This window comes from Triturus cristatus, chromosome 1_1, assembly GCF_964204655.1.
Source record: "Triturus cristatus chromosome 1_1, aTriCri1.1, whole genome shotgun sequence".
In the NCBI taxonomy this organism is placed as follows: Eukaryota; Metazoa; Chordata; class Amphibia; order Caudata; family Salamandridae; genus Triturus; species Triturus cristatus.
This window is the reverse complement of record NC_140579.1, coordinates 91893100-91917965: the sequence shown is the minus strand read 5'-3', so window position 1 is coordinate 91917965 and position 24866 is coordinate 91893100. Positions and strand designations below refer to the sequence as shown.

At 44.3% G+C, this 24866-nt stretch overlaps 1 protein-coding gene across 1 annotated transcript in view; it reads left to right on the top strand.

The window, feature by feature from the left end:
- LOC146869583 (uncharacterized) overlaps positions 1-24866 on the top strand; it is a 167286-nt gene that overhangs the window by 87830 nt on the left and 54590 nt on the right. Inside the window, exon 2 of the mRNA XM_085606376.1 lies at positions 10353-16991. Coding sequence (XP_085462502.1) covers positions 10353-16991 — 6639 coding nt within the window. The remainder of the gene's footprint in view (positions 1-10352; positions 16992-24866) is intronic.

Here is a 24866-nt window from a genome sequence, read left to right as displayed (position 1 = left end):
TAAAGCACTGGGCAACGGCCGACATTATCGTGAACGTCAGTCATGGGGCGCTTTCACAAAATAAGCATTTGGTTGTGATGTGATGCTTTACGCAGTCCAGGTTGGAGAACCTTGGAATGTGGAATGCAGAAGGATTAAGTCTGTAAGTTCTCCTGGTGCCGCTGCTGCTGGGAAGCTGGAGAGGGTTGAGCGAATAAACCTACAACTAACGATTACCGGATCTGACTTCTTTATTTACATCACCACAAATTTGGTGACGATTGAACCGCTAGCTACAACCCTAGACACGTGACATCGAACCTTTGTGTGCCACGAACGTAAAAAAAATTCTGCATGGTACAAACGGACACTGTAAGTGCGGTGCGTCCCCATACTAACAAGATCGCTCTAGCACATAGCGCTACCTGCATCTTACCTTCCCTCACAAACTCTGCTGCCCGTCACACAAGTACCAGCTTCCCAAACCACAGGCGTTATTAAACACTATCAAGAGGCGTAATTAAACACTATCAAGAGGTGGCAACCACGGTGGAGTGCCTCGATCTCGACGTCCTGTTTTTAACCGAGACATGGACCAGCAGGGGATAGGAGGGAAAGTGATGACTGGAATAGTATGTTATAGGCCCCCTGGACAAAATACCCATTATCAAGCCCTAATTGACACCCTTGTTAATATGACCTTAACGCACTCAAGGATGATCATACTAGGCGATTTCAATCTCTGGGACAATGGGACCCTCGGCCCCCCACTGAGAGAGCTGGAAAAAGCCTGTGAGAGTCTTAATCTGCACCAGCTAGTACATCAGTCGACACATCAAGGAGGGCACACCCTAGACCTCCTATTTGCAAATCAGAATGAAACGGAGGTGATTGAAGTGCTACCTCAATGCTGGACCGACCACTCCTTAATTCATTTTAGGATCAGGTTGCCCAGTATGGCCAGAAACACAAATCAGTCAGTAACCTTCGGGAAGGGAAGAGAATGGGCTAAGTTACTAAGAAACAGGAAATCTCAGACATTCATAGAACAGAATCTATTCGTGTCCAGTAAATCAGTGGATGAAAATTACCGAACTTACTGCGACCACATAAAAGGTACTTTAGATCAGATCGCCCGGTAGGAAGGCTGAAGAATAGAAAGAAACCCTCAGCCTCCTGGTACAGTGAAGAGATAAAACTTCTGAGCAAAAAACACAAACGGGCCGAAAAGATATGGAGAAGGTCATATGAGGAATCTGATAGAGAAAAGCTGAAATCAGTACAGGCCTCATATAAGGAAGCAATTTCAAGGGCTAAGGCAGAGTACTATGCTAAAACAATTTTGCAGGCCCCTAATAGTACAAAAATGCTCTTTGCCATCATAAAGGACCTATCCAATCCAGCGTGTATGGACAATAAAGTAACCACGACACAACAACTCTGCGACAATATTGCTACCTACTTTGATGAAAAAATCAACAAGATAGTTGGTGGCCTAAACTCCAACAACAATAGCAGCTTTGAAGAGGAAAAGTAACCCCCTATGAGTTCACCAACAGACCAACATAAAGTGGCACCCAAGAACTATCAGCCACCCGCTTTAGAGCACTTTCAAATCCCCACTGAGGATATATTCAACAACTTAGCCCAAAGCGTATCCTCCGTGTCCCCTTTGGACCCCCTTCCATATGCGATCTGGAAAGAATTCCAGTAAGAACTATTTCCCTGGCTGCGGCAGATTTGCTGTCAGTCATTAGAAAGGGGAATTGTCCCAGAGGTCTGGAAGCAGACAGTAGTAACCCCGCTGCTCAAGAAGCCGTCACTTGGTCCTAACTGTTCATCGAATTTTAGACCAATATCTCTTCTACCGTATCCAGTAAAAATTCTGGAGCGGACAATCAGTAAGTCCCTGTCCATCTATCTAGAAGAAAACCAGCTGCTAGACAAAGACCAATTTGGTTAACGATCAGGGCACGGAACAGAAACGGCCTTAATGACAGTCCTGGATAACCTGAGAATGCGTGCCGACAATGGCAATCTGTCCGTGCTAGTGTTACTGGACATGTCGGCCGCATTCGACACGGTAAATCACAGTATCCTGCTAAAAAGACTAGAGAACATCGGAGTGAAAGGACGGGCGCTAAAGTGGCTGCAATCATACCTGGCGGGCAGGCAACAAGTGGCAACCATTCAACCGTTCACTTCCGCCAAGACCCCTGTGAGACACGGGGTGCCACAGGGCTCAGCAATCAGCCCAATTCTCTTTAATATTTATCTGCGCCCTTTAATCCCAATTATTAAGTCCTTTGGCATCGACCTAGTCAATTATGCAGACGATACGCAACTGGTGTTCTCTCTGGAAGGAAATCAGGCAGTATCCCTTGAGAAGTTTCAGGAATGCATGCTCAGAACCTCCAGTTGGCTCAGGAAAAACTCCTTACAATTTAACGGAGAAATAACCGAGATAGTCTACTGCTCCGCGGCCAAAATTGCTCGGCCTTATCCCACCGAGTTTAGACTCATTCCGACGGTGAAACCACTGACTCCCGCCAGAACAGTGCGCAATCTGGGGGTCCTAATGGATGACAATCTCCAACTGGAGTCACAAGTCAACAAAACTGTCGGTACCTGTTAGTCCTTGCTAAGAGCACTGAGCCGGATCCTCCCGCTCCTGCCCGCCACCTCCAGACCTTTGGTGGTGAGGAGTCTAATACTGAGTAGGCCGGATTATTGTAACTCCCTATACTTGGGAGCACCGCAGTCAGCACTACGAAAGCTACAGAGGATCCAGTCCATAGCGGCCAAACTGGCGCTAAACAGGCAGCGTAGGTCTTCAACATCTTTAGCTCTGAAAGACCTTCATTGGTTACCCATAAATGAGAGAATTAATTTTAAATCTCTCAGTATTGTGTCCAGAGCAGTACACAGACTAGGTCCAATATCCATGCAAGAGAATTTCACCTCGTACATCCCTGGGAGAAACCTACGCTCATCAAGAGCAAATCTGGTAACCATCACTAGATTTAAGAAGACCAGGACAGGTGGCAGAGCCTTTGGGGTAGCAGCCTCACGACTTTGGAATAACCTTCCCCCAAACATCAGACAAATCAAATCTCTGCAGCCTAAAGACGTGGCTCTTCCCTAAGAACTAGATAACCGAGCAACCCATATTGCTATTTTCACGCACAATGTCATCTGGGCAAGTCACAGCGCCAGGATACCCGTAGGGTGACAGCATGCGCTATATAAATGTAAGATACGATACGATACCGGCCGGGCATACAAAGCGATTTCGTAAGCTGTATTGGGCGCATCAACATGCGTTGCATCACAGGCCAAGCATCCCCTTTGCGGACATTGACATTGATGTAGCCACGCACGCATTGTTACAGGAGACAGGGTTGCGTGGCGGCCATTTTTCCACTTCGCATAACTGGCAAGGCTTTTCCAACTCTGCCTACAGACATTGACAATAACATTGTTGCGCACGCTCAGCAATTAGTTACAGCGTTGCGTGGCGGCCATTATTCTACAGGAAGGCTTCGCACACAGTGGACTTCCACTGATAAGAACAGCTTTTGCGTGGTGGCCATATTCGTAAGGATGTCACAAGTGCGTCCAGTGGTCAACCAGCAGGACTGGGATACGCACACATGTCAATTCTGCGTTTCATGCCATTGACTGAGCAGGTACTGTGATACGCACACATTCTAATTCTGCGTGGCAAGATTCTGACTGAACAGCATTGTAACAAACACATTTTCTGTGCTGCATCTGAAGATATTGCATTAGAGGGATACTGTAACGCGCACACATTCCCTTTTGCGTGTCAAGTCATTTGTCCCAAGTGGATTTGAGCAGCACTGTGACACGCACACATCTCTCTCTGCATGTTTGTTATTGGGTCAACATCACCCCATTTCTGAACAGTTTAAAAGGCTCTAACACACTACTCGTTTACTAGTTATAGTACAGTCACAATGAGTATGCAGAGCTTCAATGCACCTCCTTCTTTTCTCCAGGTCCCTGGAGACCCACTCATTCCAGGGCTTGCACAAAATATCTTGGGGCAATTGGCGGCAACAGGTATTGTCCAGAACGGAAAAGGTTTTTGTTGGAACATAGCCTGGGTTTTGAGGGGCGGTCAGTAGTATATGAGCATCTACCACCGCATGAAGTGAGAGAGGAAGAGATAGGCATTGATGAGTATCAGTTGGCAGTAAAGAAATTAGAAAATCAATTTGATGTCCAACCTAGCCTGATCATTAACAGGCACAAGTTTTTCACCAGGGAACAACAACAAGATGAGTCCATTGTCACATATGTGGCAGTTTTGCGTACATTATCGTCTGAGTGTGAATTTGAGGCTCTCACTTCACAACTCCTTAGAGATCAGATTGTGGTCAGGTGCTGGGAGAAGAAAGTTCAGGAGAAGTTGTTGACGCTCGAAAACCCTTCCCTCACTGGAGACTATTGACATCGTGAAGAGTATAGGACTCTCGCACAAGTCGTCCAGGGAGTTGACTCATAAAACCGAGAGTGGGGTGTCGGTGGTCAAGGAGAACACAAGGGAGAACTCTAGTGTCACACAAAAGGAGCCCAGCAAGGTTTGTCCCAAAAGAAAATAAGGGAAAGACCGTTTTTTCAGCCAGAAGAACATTTGTTTCAGGTGTGGTAACAAAATACATGGTTTCAATGATCATCCTTATCCTGCCATGAGTGTGAAGTGCAAGTTGTGTGGTAGATTGGAACGAAGTGTGTCATTGAGGTCCTCTTTAAATGAACTGATGAACCACGTGTTGGCATGAAGCTGTTTTGCTGTCCTAAAATATGTACAGAAGAATTCTGTTTAAGGAATGAGAAAACTTATGTCTGAATAAAAGACATTGGACATCAACATACGAAAACAAACTTGTGATTTAATCTTGGAGTGCTTGGAGCTTATTCTGATTGAAAAGGAGTTGTTGGCGTGTTGTTGGGCGGTGGAGAGATTTAAATGTTTTATTTGGGGGAGGCGGTTTGTTTTACATACAGATCACAAGCCGTTGGTAAATATTTTAAGTGGTACTGTCATCAGAGGTCACACTCCAAGATTGTCAAGGTTGAGCGCCAAGTTTTTACAGTATGACCTGAAAATAGAATACATCCCGGGTGGAAAAAACGTCAGAGAGGACTATTTATCGCATTCCCCCTTAACCCGTAACTGTTGATGTGAACTTCAACGATTGAGATGAGGATTGTGATGAGTGTTTAATAGTTGGCGTGGATGTTTGTCAAGGTAAGGCGTTCAATGAGGGTGAATGGAAGTTGAAGATGGAAGAGGATGGAGAGCTGGTGATGGTGAAGAGATATGTAATTGAAGGATGGCCGAGAGAACAAACGTTGCATGTGAGGTTGCAAGTGTACGCTAAAATCACTGAAGAACTACATGTCCAAAAGAATGGAGTGCTGATGAGAGGAGACAGTTTTTGTTCCTCCCTTTGTGTTGAGACAAAGGATTGAGAAACAATGTCCCAGGCACACGTAGTTGGGGTCAATGTCTAGTAATGAGAGGTCCAGTATCAAAACAGAATCTGTGGTCCACACCAGAATGATGATTTGGAAAGTATTTAATCAATGTAACAACGAAAAAGCAACCAGCCGAAGTCGGGCGGCGAGCCGGTGATAATTCCAACCCAGCTAGGTGTTCACCAAACGTATGTGGAGGGAAGATAAATCAGAAGCCACAATGGGTGTTTAAGACCGAGGTGCGGGTTAGCGCACCCTAAAGTTCTACCACTGGTGCCGAATCGCTGTTCGGATGAGGATCTTCCTCATCCGAACAGCGATTCGGCACCAGTGTTACTCAGAACCTCTCCCCACGATTTGAACTACTCGTGATCACGCCTACCTGCCTCTCGCACACCGAACACTGGACCGTGTTCAATTACTCAATACGGCATCCCATATCCCTTGGTGGAACATTAGGATGCGTTTGGTGAATACCCAGCCGGGTTGGAATTATCACCGGCTCGCCGCCCTACTTCATCGATCCGCGCAGCTCTTTCAGCCCTGAAGAAGTCACGGGATCACTCCCATAGGTGACGAAACACATGTCGGCTGGTTGCTTTTTCGTTGTTACATTGATTAAATACTTTCCAAATCATCATTCTGGTGTGGACCACAGATTCTGTTTTGATACTGGACATCTCATTACTAGACATTGACCCCAACTACGTGTGCCCGGGACATTGTTTCTCATTTATATTTGTGGGTTTCTGGACTCACATAGCTACGGGGTTATTGAAGGTGTTTTGTTCCCCTGACCTGGTAGCACCATACATGGAGCTTTACCAACACACGCAGAATTAGCTTGAGCGCCATTTTTCCTGTCAAAACTAAAAAACCGTACACCGATACAGTACCCTGAGACAAAGGATTATCGAAAATGGCCATGAGGGGCATCTCGGACAGACTATGACTAAGAGGAAGATTAGAGAGGATTACTGGTGGCCAGCAATGGACACTGACATATTTAACAAAATAGAAGCGTGTGTCATCTGTGCCAACAGCGACAAGAGTATCAAGCTTATGACTCTGCCTCTCCAACCGTGTGTGTTACCTGAAGGGCCGTGGTCTAAGATTACTGTAGATTTCATAGGGCCATTCAATGTGTTACCACACAGGTACAAGTTTGCACTAGTTATTGTTGATTATTACAGCAAGTGGTTTCTGGAGGAACCCAATACTGCTTTTGTTCTAAGGTTTCTCAAGAAACTGTTCCTTAGGGAAGGGTGTCCCAAGGAAATGGTGTCAGACAACGGGGTGCAGTTTGTTTCCAAAGAAATGAGGGAATTTCTGGAGAAAAATGCCATCGAACATAAACGCATTGCTTTGTACCATCCACAGGCCAACGATTTAGTGGAAAAGATGAATCGTACTTTGGTTGAGTGCATCCAGTGGTCTGTTCAGAATGCAGTTGCTGTGCACGAAGCTATTGAGAGCATGTTGTGGTCCCATCACTCGACTCCCAATGCTGTCACTGGGAAAAGTCCGTTTGAATTAATGAGGGGGCGGGTACCCATGTCAAAGTTGTGTTCCACGTAGTTGAGGAGTTATCAGACTACAATGGAGAAGGGGTGCTTTATGGACAAAATGATACGTCCCAAAGTAGAGTTGTACCAGAGCAGAATGAAAGAGTATTATGACAACAGACATAGAGTTACAGGAAAAACTACATGTATCAGCGTTGGGGATTGGGTACTGGTCAAGGTTCCCATTCATGTTGTAAAAGGGAAGTCGAAATTCAAAGATCCTGAATGGATGGATGCGGTATCGAAAAATGCTGTTTGGGCCAAAGGTCATGAATGGTGGAATAAAAGCAAGGTGCACAAAGTTGAGAACATGGTTAAGAATGAGTGTGTTTGTGATGGCCAATGCCAAATACCTGACAAGGCGTAAGATCAGAGTCATCTGGTGAGGACATGAGTGGTTTGAGCACGTCTTGTGTTCACACGCAAAATCCATCGGGAAAAGATATTTTCCTTGTGGGACACCATAGAAGCAAGAGGTCTGTCAGCAGGCCAATTAGATTTCGTGATGTTTAAATTATTCCCTTATCGTTCTTTTTGTTGCATTGTAGTTTCGTATCTGAGTTTTTATTTCCTAACATTGTATCAGTGGGTGAATTTGTGTTTCTTTGTTTATATTATATTTTGTGAAAGGAGGGAAATATGTTGTGATGTGATGCTTTACGCAGTCCAGGTTGGAGAACCTTGGAATGGTGAATGCAGAAGGATTAAGTCTGTAACGTGCTCCTGGTGCCGTTGCTGCTGGGAAGCTGGAGAGGATTGAGCGAATAAACCTACAACTAACGATTACCGGATCTGACTTCATTATTTACATCACACACATTTCTTTGTCAACTTGACAAACAAATGCTATTTTTGTGTGTCCATTTAAAAAAGGAAAACGCGCTGGGCGCCCGCAGAAAGGAAAGAAAACCAGAGGAAAACGTCACTGTGGCTCTCCCCGGCTCAAGACTATAATATTCACTACACTATGGAAACTCCCCCCATAATGCTTTGCCCTTTAGTCAAGAAAATATTTTGTCCATAACTCAGCCTGTGGTGGTCTTAGTTCGATGGGACCACCACAAAAGCATGCTTTTCCTTTCTACGTTATCATCTGGGTCCTCACCTTTAGTTATGGGGACCCCAAAAAATCACCTTTCCTACTGTGAGATGATTTATAAATCCACTCTTCCATAGTTGGAGCTAATGCTCTGCAGCTGGGAGGATGTGTTATAGGTAACTTTTACCCTTTCTTCAGACGAGCCAGGTGTAAAGAGAGGTGAGTAGCCACTAATAAAGTGAAACTGTGGCGTGAGACACTCTTACAAAAAAAAACATTTGTATGTCAACTTGACAAACAGATGCTTTTTTTTGTAAAAGCGCCCCATACCGTGGCAGCGGCTGCACCCCTTCCTTTAGACTAGGGTCTAAAGAAAGTGGCGCGACCACCATTAAAGTGAACGCGTGCCATACGGGGCATTTACAGAAATTTCATTTGCAATGCAATAGGTCTTGCATTTGCAAGAGTTTAAGCTATTGGTATTGTCATTTACAATGCAAATAGATCAAACTCTCGTAAATGCGAGACTTATTGCATTGCAAATGCTTGTTTTATCAGCTACAGCACTTGTGCACTGCAGGGACAGGCCCTGATACAATATTCGTTAACAGCTTCAGCTCCTCTGCACTGCGGGGACATGCCCTGATTACATTTTTGATATCACATTCAGCACTTGTGCACTGCAGCGTCAGGCCCTGATTACATTTTTGCTATCAGCTACAGCACATGTGCACTGCAGGGACACGCCTTGATTACATTTTTGATATCACATTCAGCACTTGTGCACTGCAGCGTCAGGCCCTGATTACACTTGTGCACTGCAGGGACACACATATAGAAATCACAATTCTTGTCATGGTGAACCACTATAATTCCTCAATAAACATGTGCTTAGCCCTTTGGTAGCTTGGCTCTAAGCACTAAGGCGTAACTTAGGGGTAATGTGTAAAGTAGTTATGCAGCACTCAAACAGTGATAAAGTTAACAAAACAACAAATTTAGAAACATAGAGTAAATTTACACAAACGAAATGACACCAAAATGACAAAAATCCAATGAGTAGAACCAGAGTTACGATTTTTAAAAATGTTTTAAGGTTCAAAATAGTTGAAAAAATGTAAAGCATCATTCGCGGTCGTCTGGTTGCGCATGACGGGCACAAGGGTAAGGTTTAAATATATTGTACCTTAAAATCATGTTCCATTGCGTACAGACAATCAGCAATCCATATGGTCAAATATAACGAAAGCAAAATGGGAATGAAGGAAGCCCATTTATTTCTGAAATGTACACAAGATACTGAGTGTACGGACAGTAATTATTTGTACACCTCTGCATTTAGCATTACCCACACTATCAGGTGATTCAGAGGGCATTTACAAAATATCTTCTTTCTTGCACAATGGCTTACATTTGGAAGTCACAAAGGCAGAGAAAACCAATCGGCAATAACAAATGTTCTACTACGCTGTGTTCCCAAATGTTTGCCGATAAAAATGACGCCTCACTTGTATAGCTGGACCTAGCGCCTGAGACACCAAATGCTTCAAAACCAGACCTGAAGACATCATATTCCACCTAGCAGAATTCACACTTTTTTTTACAATGTGGTAAGCTTCGGACCTAGCTCAGTTGCAGAAAACCTACCACACCAAGACATTTCTGAAAACTAGACACCCCCGGTGTCCAGAGTGGTGTGACATGTGTGACTCCTACGGGGTTTTCTTACCCAGAAGCTCTTGCAAACCTCAAACTTTGGTTAAAAGAAAATAGTTCCTCACATTTCTGTGAGGGAAAGTAATTTTCCTCACATTTCTGTGAGGGAAAGTTCTGGAACCTGTCCGAAGCCACAAATGTACCACCACCCAGCATTCTCCCATGCAGAGTTACTCTCAATTCTGAGGGCTTTGACTCATAATAGTATGAATTCCAAGTGGAGGTTCTGGCTGGCAATTGAAATTACAGTCGCAAACAGCCACATATTTCCTCATTACTTCTAATCGACGCCCATGGGCCATAACTTAATTTTTTTTATTTTGTCTTTTATTATGACAACGTTGAATTTGCTGCCACCGAAATCTGTAAAAAATCAAATGCCTTGTGTACTATTCTTCATGGTCTGTGCATCTTGTGTTTTAATCTTGCTTAACACTGTTTTCTTTTTTCTGTTTGTAAATAAAATGCATATGTTAGTGTTACAAACATTATAAATTGTCAATATAATGATTTCAGTATAATAAATATATTTTTAATTTTAACAGTTACAATTTCTATGGTGGTACCACAGACAGCAAGCATCCTAACCTATGGGGACATAAACACAACTTCAGCTGTGATACTCAGCATCGCTCAAGTAACGCAAGCTGCAGAGGCCACTTCGGAGAGTACAACAAAAGGCAGTACACCAGAGAATGCAACAGGAATTGTGGCAGTACATTTAAACATGTCAGCAGCAAGCACCACAGAAGCCACAAATGTTAGCATCATAGAAGAAACCACAAAACTAGGGTCAACAGCAGAGACCACAATGGTAAATACCACACCAGCGAACCATAGAGCAAACATTGAAGCTGGCACAACACTATACAGCACAGTGGAGATTACAGAAGCAGACATCACAACAGTGACCAGAACTCACTCAGTAGGTCTCACAACAGCGATCCCAACACTAGACAGCAAAGCAGACACACCAACAAAAGGCACAACAGAAAATACTTTAACAATTGCCACTACATCAAACACTCCAAGAGCAGGTACCACAGCAAGAACTTTAACAGAAGACATTGTAGGACAGTATTTGACAGCATTCACCACTGAGGAATATCAGGTACAAACAACAGCAGAAACACCAACAGACGGCACTACAGAAGTATTTCACACAGCAAACACAAAAACTGAGACTGCAACAGGAGGCACAACAGAGGTAACTTCAACTGTAGATACCACAGTGGAGGCACAAACAGCTGACCCCACAGTAGAAAGTTTTACAGTAGATACCACAGGAGAAACTTCAACAGTAGATGCCACAGAAGAGAGCCAAACACTAAACACCACATCAGAAATGTCAAACGAAGGCATGACCGAAGAATCTCCATCAACAGACACAAGGACAGACAATGCAACACTAGTATCCTCAGAAAGAACTCCAACAGTAGATACCATATCAGAAATGGCAACAGAAGGCACGACAAAAAATACTCCAACAATTACCACTACACCAGACACTCCACGAGTAGGCCCCACAGAAGGAACTTCAACAGTAGACACCACAGTAGAGACACAAACAGCTGGCACCACAGAAAAAACATTTACAGTAAATGCAACCACAGAAATTTCAACAATAGCTGAAGCAGAAGAGACTGGGACACTAAATATCACATCGAAAATGTCAACACAAGGCGTGACAGAAGAATCTCCAACAACCGACACAATGATAGACACTGCAGCACTAGTCTCCACAGAAAGAAGTCAAACACTAGATAAGACATCAGAGATCCCAACACTAGACACCACAGCAGAGATGCCAACAGAAGGCACAACAGACAATACTTTAACAATTGACATTGCATCAGACACTTCAAGAGTAGGCATCACAGAAGGAACCTCAACAGAAGACACCATAGCACAGTCTTTGACATTATTCACCACTGAAGGATCTCAGGTAGATACAACAACAGAGACTGCAACAGTAGGCACCACAGCAGGACGTTCAACAGTAGACACCACAGTAGAGGTACAAACAGCTGGCACCAAGGAAGGAACTTTTACAGTAGATTCCACTGCAGAGACTTCAACTATATCTACCACAGTAGAGACCCAAAGACTAAACGCCACATCAGAAATGTTAATAGAGGGTGTGAAAGCAGAATCTCCAACAACAGATACAAAAACAGATACTGCAACACTAGTCTCCTCAAAAAGAAATGCACCAGTAGATTCCACATCAGAGATCCCAACAGAAGGCACAACAGAAAATAGTCTAAAAATTGACACTACATCAGACGCTCCAAGAGTAGGCACCGCAGAAGGAACTTCAACTGTAGACACCACAGTAGAGGCACAAACAGCTATTACCACAGAAGAAACCTTTACAGTACATACCACAGCTGAAACTTCCACCGCAGATGCCACAGAAGAGACCCAAACACTAAATATCACATTTGAAATGTCCACAGAAGGTGTGACAGAAGAATCTCCAACAGACACTGCAACACTAGTCTCCTCCGAAAGAATGCCAACATTAGATGCCACATCAGAGATTCTAATACTAGACACCACAGCAGAGGTGCCAACACAAGTCATAACAGAAAATATTCTAACAATTGAAACTACATCAGACACTCCAAGAGTAGGCACCACAGAAGGAACTTCAACTGTAGACACCACAGTAGAGGCACAAACAGCTAGCACCACAGAAGAAACTTTTACAGTACATACCACAGCAGAATCTTCCACCGTAGCTGCCACAAAAGAGACTCAAACACTAAATACCACATCGGAAATGTCCACAGAAGGTGTGACAGGAGCATCTCCAACAGACACTGCAATGCTAGTGTCTTCAGAAAGAACACCAACAGTAGATGTCACATCAGAGCTTCCAATACTAGACACCACAGCAGAGATGCCAACACTAGTCATAACAGAAAATACTCTGACAATTGACACTAGAACAGACACTCCAAGAGTAGGCACCACAGAAGGAACTTCAACTGCAGACACCACAGTAGAGGCACAAACAGCTAGCACCACAGAAGAAACGTTTACAGTACATACCACAGCTGAAACTTCCACCGTAGCTGCCACAGAAGAGACCCACACACTAAATACCATATCAGAAATGTCCACAGAAGGTGTGACAGAAGCATCTCCAACAGACACTGCAATGCTAGTCTCTTCAGAAAGAACGCCAACAGTAGATGTCACATCAGAGATTCCAATACTAGACACCACAGCAGAGATGTCAACACAAGTCATAACAGAAAATACTCTAACAATTGACACTACATCAGACACTCCAACAGTACGCACCACAGAAGGACCTTCAACAGTTTACACCACAGTAGAGGCACAAACAGCTAGCACCACAGAAGAAACTTTTACAGTACATACCACAGCAGAAACTTCCACTGTAGCTGCCACAGAGGAGGCCCAAACACTAAATACCACATCAGAAATGTCCACAGAACGTGTGACAGAAGAATCCCGAACAGACACTGCAACACTAGTCTCCTCAGAAAGAACGCCAACAGTAGATGTCACATCAGAGATTCCAATACTAGACACCACAGCAGAGATGCCAACACAAGTCACAACAGAAAATACTCTAACAATTGACACTACATCAGACACTCCAACAGTACGCACGACAGAAGGACCTTCAACAGTTTACACCACAGTAGAGGCGCAAACAGCTAGCACCACAGAAGAAACTTTTACAGTACATACCACAGCTGAAACTTCCAACGTATCTGCCACAGAAGAGACCCAAACACTAAATACCACATCAGAAATGTCCACAGAACGTGTGACAGAAGAATCCCGAACAGACACTGCAACACTAGTCTCCTCAGAAAGAACGCCAACAGTAGATGTCACATCAGAGATTCCAATACTAGACATCACAGCAGAGATGCCAACACAAGTCACAACAGAAAATACTCTAACAATAGACACTACATCAGACACTCCAAGAGCAGGCACCACAGAAGGAACTTCATCAGTAGACACCACAGTAGAGGCACGCACAGCTAGCACCACAGAAGAAACGTTTACAGTACATACCACAGCTGAAACTTCCAACGTATCTGCCACAGAAGAGACCCAAACACTAAATACCATCTCAGAAATGTCCACAGAACGTGTGACAGAAGAATCTCCAACAGACACTGCAACAATAGTCTCCTCCGAAAGAACGCCAACAGTAGATGCCACTTCAGAGATTCCAATACTAGGCACCACAGAAGAGGTGCCAACACAAGTCATAACGGAAAATACTCTAACAATTGACACTACATCAGACACTCCAAGAGCAGGCACCACAGAAGGAGCTTCAACAGTAGACACTATAACACAGTCTTTGACAATATTCACCGCTGAAGAATCTCAGGCAGATACAACATTAGAGACAGCAACTGATGGCAATACAGAGGAATTTCAAACATCAGACCCAACAACAGAGACTGCAACAGAAGGCACCACACAAGGACCTCTAACAGTAGAGGCACACACAGCTGGCACCATAGAAGAAACTTTCACAGTAGATGTCACAGCAGAAACCTCAACAGTAGCTACTACAGAAGAGGCACAAACACTAAACACCACATCAGAAATGTCAACAAAAGGCATGACAGAAGAATCTCCAACAACAGACACAGCAACATACATTGTAACACTAGTCTTATCCAATAGAACTGCAACAGTAGATACCACATCAGCGATACCAACACTAGAAACCACAACAGAGACACCAACAGAAGGCACAACAGAAAATACTCTAACAATTGACACCAAATCAGCCACTCTAAGAAGAAGCACTCTAGCACAGTTTCCAGCATTAGGCACCACTGAGGATTCTCAGGCAGACTCCACAGCAGAGACCACAATAGTAGGAACTATAGAAGAAACTCTACCAGTAGACACCACGGTAGAGGCACAAACTGTTGGCTCCACAGAAGAAACTCTCATGTTAGACACCACAGTGGAAACCTTAAGAGTAGCCACCACAGATGGGTCTCAAACAGTAGACAGCACATTCGAAATTTCAGCTGAAGGCATTACTGAAAAATCTCCAACAACAGACACAGCAGCAGACACTGTAACAATAGTCTCCTCACAAAGAACTCCAACAGTAGATGCTACAGCATTGATTCCAAAACTAGACACTCTGGCAGAGACTCAAACATTAGACACTCCAAGAGTAGGCAACACAGAAGGAACTTCAACAGTAGACTCTATAGCACAGTCTTTGACAATAGGCACCACAGAGGGTTCTCAGACAGACACCACAGCAGAGACACTAACAGATGGCACTAAAGAAGAATTTCAAACAGCAGACACAACAAAGACCGTAACCGTAGGCACCATAGTAAGAACTCCAACAGAATCCACCACAGTAGAGGCACAAACAATTGGCACCATAGAAGAAACTCTTACATTAGACACCACAGTGAAAACTTCAACAGTAGTCACCACAGAAGAGATCCAAACAGGAGATACCACATCAGAAATTTCAACACAAGGCATGAAAGACGCAACAACAGACACAACAGTAGACAGAGCAACAATAGTCTCCTCAGTAAGTACTATACCAGTAGATACCATAGCAGAGACTCAGACAGAAGGTACAACAGAAGATACTCAAAGAATTGGCACTATATCATCAGACACACCAAGAGTAGGCACCACAGAAGGAACTCCAACAGTAGACACTATTGCACAGTACCGAGAAATAAAACTCCCATCCAAAACTCCAACTGAAGACATCATCTCAGAGACTACAGCAGCAGACACCACAGAAAAGACTCCAAAAATAGGCAGCACTGGAGATAATCTGGCAGTGGACACTACAGCAGAGAATGCAAAAGTAGCCACCACAGAAAGAACTCCAACAGTAGCAACCATAACAGAGACTGCAATAGGAGGTTTTAACACCACAGTTGAGACTGCAAGAGTTGCCTTCACACCAAATACGCCAATGATAAGCCCACTACTAGAAACTACAGGCAGCACACATGAGACTACAAAGTTATTCACCACAACAGAGCCTGCAACAGGAAGCTCTACTGCAGTTGTTTCAACCATTTTCCACACAGCTGTGACTATAACAGTATCCTCAATTGCACAGACCACAACAGTGGCGCCCATAAAAGGAACCACATCACAACATGAGAGCAGTACATTAGGAGCCCCAACTCTGAACACAACATTAGGAAACACACCTGAGACAACCACAGTAGGTGCAACACCACAGAACACAGCAGTAGACACCACAACAAAGCCCTTAACATTAGGAACCATACCAGCAGATATATTAGTAACCACACATCTGACTATACCAGTAGTGATCACAAAATTAGGAACCACAGCAATAAATACAACGCTAGGTACCATACCACTGACAACAACAGTAGTGAATAAAACAATAGTCACTGCAACGCTAGGAACTCTACTATTTAATGCATCTTTAGGGACTACTCCACTGACAGCAGCAGCAGACACAACACAACTAAACTCATCACTAGGCACCACAGCAGAGAACACAACATTAGGAACCAGATCAGCAGATACAACATTAGTAAGTACACCAGTAACAGAAACAGTAGGCATGATGCTAGAGATGACAACATTAGGAACTACACCAGTGAATATAACATTAGGAACCACACCAATGGGAACAACAGTCAGCAGTATTGTATCAAGAGACACCACAACAAATACACAATTAATGACAACAACAGTAGACACCATACCAGTGGCCACAACATTAGGAACCACAACAGTAAAAACAACATTTGCTACTACAAAAATCACAAAAATAGGTATCTCACCAATGAATGCTACAATTGCCACCACAACATTAGGAACCACACCAGAGAACAAAACTTTAGTGACGACTCCAGTGATAACAGTAGGCACGGTCCCACTCAGCACAAGAGTAGGCACCCCACAACCAACCACAAAATTTGGAGCCACACAAATGAACACACTATTAGAAACTACACAAGTGACAAGAACAGTAGGCACTACCTCTGTGACTGCAATATTAGGGATCACACCAGTGACCACAACAGTAGTTATTGCACCATTAAACACAACTATGAGCATCACAACTGAGACTGAATCTGTAGATACCACAAATTCTCCAAGGATAATGGTCATGCAAGACACCATTACAGCACCAAGTAAGTTTGCAATATCACAAACCTTGTGGTTATATCATGAAAATATTTGTGTTATTAATGTTTTTATTGCATAAGATGTGATTTGTTGATTACTCCCTTAACATTTGAAAATTAAGTACAACTGAGAAGTGATATTATGCTCCTTTACTATTATTTCACTCATTCATCTCATTCCCTAACCCTTGAATTGCAAAGAACAACACACAAGAACCATCCAAACCTGGCTCACTCTCCACCCTGCAAGAAAGTACTTGATTTTAGATGCGTTCTTCTACAAGTGTACCATTTCCTGAGATTTTTTCAGAAGATCTCTCTAATCTGATAAATATAATTGGAGATCACTAACCCTTGTCACATGTCATGGATTGCATTTTTACAGATATTGTGAAAGATAGTAGAAACTCCCTCACTCTGTACTGGACAAAGCTGATCAATACATCACATAACCTCTCTGCCTGAAAATAGGAAAAGGTCACAACTTTATTTATTTTAAAAAAAACGATTCAAAATTGAATACTTGAAACACCTTTCACCCTGTGTCCAACCTTCACAATGTGCACAGGAAGTGACATCATTTTTTTGTTGCCAAAATCATCCAAAAAAAAGACATCAGGCAAGAGGACTTCATTGCCCATCATCAATCTCCTCAGTAAGTGACATCACTGCATTTCTCATCATCCAGCTCCACAGGAAGTGATCTCACTGCATGTCCTATCATTCATCTGAACAGGAAGTAACATCACTTCTGCCTTCTTCCTACTTCAATCAACTTTTCAGGGAATGCCTAGATGTCCCCAGCATAGGGCGGGAGCCAGAAGGGTTTACACCTGTTTGGGCATGAGAGGAGCAGGATGGGCATTGGGCCAGAACCCCTGTTTCACTGAAACTTACACAGGAAGATACAAGTGTTCTGCTAATCCTCCCAATCACACCCAAACCAAGACAAACTAGACACTTGCATAGCATTTACATAGCACACAGACCTAATGTCATACATATCCCACTTACCACCATACACCCTCAAACTACAGAACACGCATTCCATTTCATACTCATTAATGCTCGCTCTGTCGACTCCATACCCAAGACATTGCAGATCTCATCACCGATCACAAGCCTGATCTCTCCATCACAGAATCATTGTTCTCCTCACTTCTTTGTACATCCTAGATGTGCAAAGGAGACATACACTGGGACTGGACTGGCCACTTTGCCATCCCTATCTGTCTGTTCAGCATCCTACCAATAACAAATAAAAGAAGAGCAAACCTTCAGATCTTTCAAATAATTCTCCATAGACAATCTAATGGTTGAACACATCTCTCACCCTATCACCTCAACATTTAACCTGAACAACCTCCTGGAGAACTTTAATACCTTTTTAGGAAACTATGTGAATATACACCCCGCCCCCCACAGTCACCTGCCCCTCGATTAAGACATTGCAGGTAATAAATCACCCATCCTCAGACAAGGAAGAAAATGGACAAAAAACAGAAGTCTTTCCATTTAAGAAAGCAGGCAGCTCACCACATCAGCCAAAGCAAAGTACTATCTCAACACCATCAATAAAGTCACCCTTTTCAGGACAATAAAATACTGCATCAACCCCCTGCCAAACCCATCTATTTCTCATTCTACAGAAAGTTGCAATGCCATCAATCAATTCTTCCGTCAAAACATACAAAATATCCTAAGCAAATTGATAGCACCACGCCTGTTTCATCTATTATGCTCACCCCTTTTGGTACAATACTGTTATGTTCAGCCTTTAAAGCACTATCTCCTGCATATCTCACCCACATCTTCAACTTCCTCAACACCACTTCTTATGAAGATTATGTCTTAGCCGTGTACTTCATCAAAGCTCTCCCTGTAGGAGTCCTCTTATCCCAACTCACCATTGTCACTGCCTTGCACATCACTCAAGGAATCTTCCCAGAAGCTCTCAAGACAAGCCAGAGTCTCTTACACCCAAAGAAATCTACACTATACCGTGGTGACCTAGCCAGCTACTTCCTACCAGTAACCTACCATTCATCAGCAAGATCATTGAAACAGCTACCTTGCATGTAGACGATGCCCTCCTGACCACAAATGAACATGACCCCTGTATCCTGATATATTGCTGGACCCCTCAGCTGTCTTCGACACAGTTGACAACCCACCCTCATAGGCACTTTGAGGTCTCGAATGAGATTCATTAGCAATTTCCTTCACTGGTTCTCTTAATACCGTTCCATCCAACACCAGATTGTTCACGTGGGTACCTTCAGGTCCCAAAATATATCTATCACCTGTGGAGTTCCCCAAGGTTACATACTGTCCCCTGTCAACTCCATCCTCTACATGAAGCCATTTGTTGCTCTACTCACAGTCAATAGCACAACGATTTACGAATATGCCACCGATACACAACTCTACTTTTAAAAGTGTCTTGTACTTCAGACATCCAATGCCTCCATCACTTCCTGCACATCATTCAGATTTGTATATCCAGTGCTTACCTGAAGCTCAACTAAACCAAGACAACATTCCAATTATTTGCCAAGAATAGCAAACGAGAAACAGTACAAACCTGGGCTCAATGACATGAATCTTGACAGCTTCAAGTGCCAACTTTCACTAAATGCCAAATTACTTAGGTTCACCCTGGACACCAACCTCACCCTTAACCCCTTCGCTGCTAGGCCTTCTCCAGCCCCCAGCCCCCAGCCCCCAACCCCCGTGCTAAGCCTTTTTTTGGCTATTTGGGGTAGTTCGCACTTAGGCCCCTGTAACTTTTTGACCACATAAGGTATCCACACAAAATTGCGTCCTTTTCCTCCAACATCATGGGGATTTTAAAGGTACCCTGGGTTTGTGGATTCCCCTGGAGGGGACCCAAACATTAGCCAAAATACAGCATAATGTGTTGTTTTTTTGAAAAATGGGGGGAAAGTACTGCAGATGAAAGAGTCTGTTTTTGTCCCTGAAAATGGTATCAACAAAGGGTCTGTGGTGTTGAAATCACCATTTTCCCAGCTTTCAGGGACTGACAGACTTTTGTCAGAAAACCAACATTTTTTACACAGTTTTAGCATTTTACTCGGACATAGCCTATTTTTGCTATTTGTTGTGCTTTCAACCTTCTTCCAGTTAATGGTAGAAATGGGTATGAAAGCAATAATAGATCCTGGGGCTATACATTTCAGAACGGTATACAAAATTCTGAATTCAGAAAGGGATCATTTGTGTAGATCCTTCAAGGTTTTTTCTTATAGAAACTAACTGTTACAAATAGCAAAATTTAAAATGAGTTGAAAAAAACAGCCATTTGTGACAACATTTTCACCTGTAACTTCTTTTAAGTTTGAGAGATTTTTTAAAGCAATATAACTTTACATCCGCTGGACCTTTCTGATTGTGGGGATATATAGGACTTATAGGTTCACCAAGAACCCGATGAACCCAGAGCCAATAACTGAGTAGCGTCTTGCAATGGTTTTTTATTCTGTACCGGGTATATAGCAATTCATTTGGGAAAATATAAACAGTGAAAAATCAGTATGAAAGACACCTATGTATTTTTGAAATAGGAACAAAATATTGATTTTAGAAACACATCTCTGAAATTGTGGGTACCCATACCAGCATGAGAATTATAGGACATTTTTCAAAGTGACTTCTTTTTTACAAATTGTCATTTGGAAGGCAGAAATGAATTGAAAGTCAATAGGTAATAACAGTTGCTCTACAATTTAGCTTTCTCCTAAATCTCCCAATACAAATGTTACCTCAGTTGTGTGGGTAGGCCTAGTGCCCGCGACAGGAAACGGCCCAAAACACAACATGGACAATCCACATGTTTACAGTGAAAACAGACCCTTTTTTTGCAAAGTGCCTAGCTGTGGAAAACTAGCAAACCTATACATTTTTGAAAAACTAGACACCCAGGGCAATCCAGGATGAGGTGACTTGTCTGGCTCCCACCAGGCTCTGTTACCCAAAATCCCTGGCAAACCTCAAACTTTGCCAAAAAACACACATTTTCCTCACATTTCTGTGATGGAAAGTTCTAGAATCTGCGTGGATCCACAAAATTCCACCTACCCCGCATTTCCCAAAGTCTTTTGAGAAAAATGGTATCTCACTTGTATGCGAAGTCCTAGTTCCCGCGACAGGAAACAGCCCAAAACGCAACGTGGACACACCACATTTTTACAGTAAAGACTGGCCCCTTTTTTGCAAAGTGCCTGCTGTAGGTTTTGAACCCTAACTCTGCCGGCACCTAGGGAAACCTAGCAAACCTATACATTTTTGAAAACTAGATACCCAGGGGAATCCTGGATGGGGTGACTTGTCTGGCTCTCACCAGGTTCTGTTACCCAGAATCCCTTGCAAACCTTAAACTTTGTAAAAATAAAACACATTTTCCTCAAATTTCTGTGATGGAAAGTTCTGGGATCTGCGTGGATCCACAAAATTCCACCCACCCCGCGTTCCCCAAAGTCTTCAGAGAAAAATTGTACCTCACTTGAGTAGGTAGACCTGGTGCCCGCAGCAAGAAATGGCCGAAAACGCAACGTGGACACCACATTTTTACAGTGAAAACTGACCCTTTTTTTGCCAAGTGCCTAGCGGCAGATTTTGAAACCTAGCTCTGCCGGCACCTAGGGAAACGTAGCAAACCTTTAAACGTTTTAAAACTACACACCCAGGGGAATCCAGGATGGGGTGACTTGTCTGTCTCTCCCCAGGTTCTGTTGCCCAGAATCCTGTGCAAACCTCAAACTTTGTATAAAAAAACATATATTCACACATTTCTGTGATGGAATGTTCTGGAATATGCGTGGATCCGCAAAATAGTTCCCACCCTGCATTCTCCAAAGTTTCTCGATAAAAATGGTACCTCACTTGCGTGGGTGGGTCAAGAACCCGTGACAGGCAAGGGCTCTAAACGTATTGTGGAGACTTCAAAATTACCTATCATAAAATGACCTGGTTTTGCAGGTGGGGCACCTGGGTTTTTGGCCCCGGGCTCAGCGGCCATCTAGGGAAACCTACCAAACCCACACATTTCGGAAAACTAGACACCCTGGGGAGTCCAGTGAGGTATGGCCTGCATGGATCCCCCGAAGTTTCCCTACACAGAATTCATTGCAAACCTCAAATGTTTGTGAAATATCACATTTGTGTGTGGGAAAGTTGTAGGATCACCAGGCTAACACACATTTCCTACCACCTAGCATTCCCCCAGGTCTCCCAATAAAAATGGTACCTCACTTGTGTGGGTAGCAATAGTGGCCGCAGCAGGAAATGGCCCAAATCGTATTGTGGAGACTTCAAAATGACCTATCATAAAACAACCTGGTTTTACAGGGGCGCACCTGGGTTTGGGGCACCTTGGTTTTTGGCCCCGGGCTTGCGGCCATCTAGGGAAACCTACCAAACCCACACATTTATGAAAACTAGACACCCTGGGGAGTCCATTGAGGTATATCTTTCATGGATCCTCCAATGTTTTCCTACCCAGAATCCCCTGCAAACCTCAAATTTAGCTGATAAAATCACCTTTTCCACAAGTTATTGTGTGGGATCACCGTGCCGGCACAAAAGTCCTACCACCTAGCGTTCCCCTTGGTCTCCCAAGTAAAATGATACCTCACTTGTGTGGGTGGGCCAAAGGCTTCCTTATGACGTTGGCGCACGCTGTTCGCGCTGATGTCATGGGATTCCCATGGGGAGGTTGGAGGTGGCAGCGGAAACTCTTCTGCTGCCATCCATCTTTGTGGAAAGTTGTTGGGCTGCACATGGGGGGAGCCCCAGCACTTCCCCAATATGTGGGTGCTGTGACGGAGCGGTTCCGTCATGAGCACACGCCCACCGTGGCTCATGATGGAACCGTTCCTTCATGAGCATGGAAGGGGTTAAGGAACACCGTCATGAAACACACTGCCAAAAAAACAAAGATGGTCTGTTACGCCTGTTGGCTAAAAAAAGTGAAAATATTTCTTCAAAAAAGCAACTACAGAACTGATGTATGTTTAAGCTTTTCCATCTGAATGGTGGTGATGCTCTGCTTTATGGCCTCCCAGAATCTACACTGGCACCCCTTAAGAGCATCCTACATGCTGCAGCATGTCTCATCTAGGACTGGTTGAAATATGATTACATCACCCACATCCTGCTGGAACTCCATTGGCTCCCTTGAGAGACCACACCATTTTCAAAACCAGCTGCATCATTTGGAAAAGTCATCACGACTGGCTGCCCACTCATCTTACGGATAACTTTGCCATCTCTGGCGGTTCTCGGTACACCCACAGCCAGGACACCATCAGACTGCAGACTAAGTCATAGTCATAGGATTTTATTAAGCGCACATATCACCCAGGGGTCTCAAAGCGCTAGCCAAAACCATAGAAAGGATGGAGAGACTACGGCAGAAGAAGTGGAGTGATTGACCTTTTTAAAAAATTTATTGAATCTGTGTGTTTTTAAATCACTTTGCACCCCTCCCCCTGCACTCACCTGTGGCACTGGCAACAGCCGATTTGAACGCTGTGTAAACCCAGGACCCACGCGCACGCCGCCATTACCGGCAGCGAGGAGACTAGGACACGCCCCCTCCGGGTGGCCACGCCCACCTCCGACCAAAAACAGATAAAAGCGCGCTCGGATCACGAGAGCTGCACTTGACCCTAATTCTCCTGAGGCGGAAGCCGGGAGCGACGCTAAAAGCAAATTTGATTGACCTTTTTAAAAAATTTATTGAATCTGTGTGTTTTTAAAATCACTTTGCACCCCTCCCCCTGCACTCACCTGTGGCACTGGTAACAGCCGATTTGAACGCTGTGTAAACCCAGGACCCACGCGCACACCGCCATTACCGGCAGCGAGGAGACTAGGACACGCCCCCTCCGGGTGGCCACGCCCACCTCCGACCAAAAACAGATAAAAGCGCGCTCGGATCACGAGAGCTGCACTTGACCCTAATTCTCCTGAGGCGGAAGCCGGGAGCGACGCTAAAAGCAAATTTGATTGACCTTTTTAAAAAATGTATTGAATCTGTGTGTTTTTAAAATCACTTTGCACCCCTCCCCCTGCACTCACCTGTGGCACTGGCAACAGCCGATTTGAACGCTGTGTAAACCCAGGACCCACGCGCACGCCGCCATTACCGGCAGCGAGGAGACTAGGACACGCCCCCTCCGGGTGGCCACGCCCACCTCCGACCATTTCTCCTTCCGTCCATAAATTATGTGTCAGTTCAGGGAGCGCAGCAGACGGGCGCAGCGGGCGCGCCGTCAGCGCGCCGAAGGCGCGCCAAAGGCAAGCCCGTCTGGGCCCGTCCGGGCCCAGACGGTCCCAGGCCCAGTGACTCTGCCTGGTGGCCCTCAGAATCGAGTGATGTATACGGGAGATGCACTACGCGCCCTACAACCTAAGAAAATCCTTGCCTGCTACCACACGCATATTGAAGGTAATACCTTCGCGAATTGTTCGCGCTGTAATCCGACCCCCCTGAACTCGACAAAACCCGCATTGAAGATGGGACTTCTTAACTGCCGCTCCCTCCCTAAACATGCGATCGAATTAAATCTACTAGTTCAAGATCAGGATCTCGACCTACTGTTTTTAACGGAAACATGGCTATCAGATAGCACCGACTCGGACATCGTTACGGCCCTTCCCACAGGGTATCTCTCTCAAGCTTTACACAGACCCAAAGGGAAAGGAGGGGGGTAGCCATAATTTTCAGGGAACAATTCACCTGTAGAACCTCCAACGCCTACATCGAGGATTGCGAGAGCTGTCAATCTCCATCCAAACCTCCCCAGCTCATTCCTTGGCAGGGCTTTTGATCTACCGCCCCCCAGGTGCTCCTGGGAA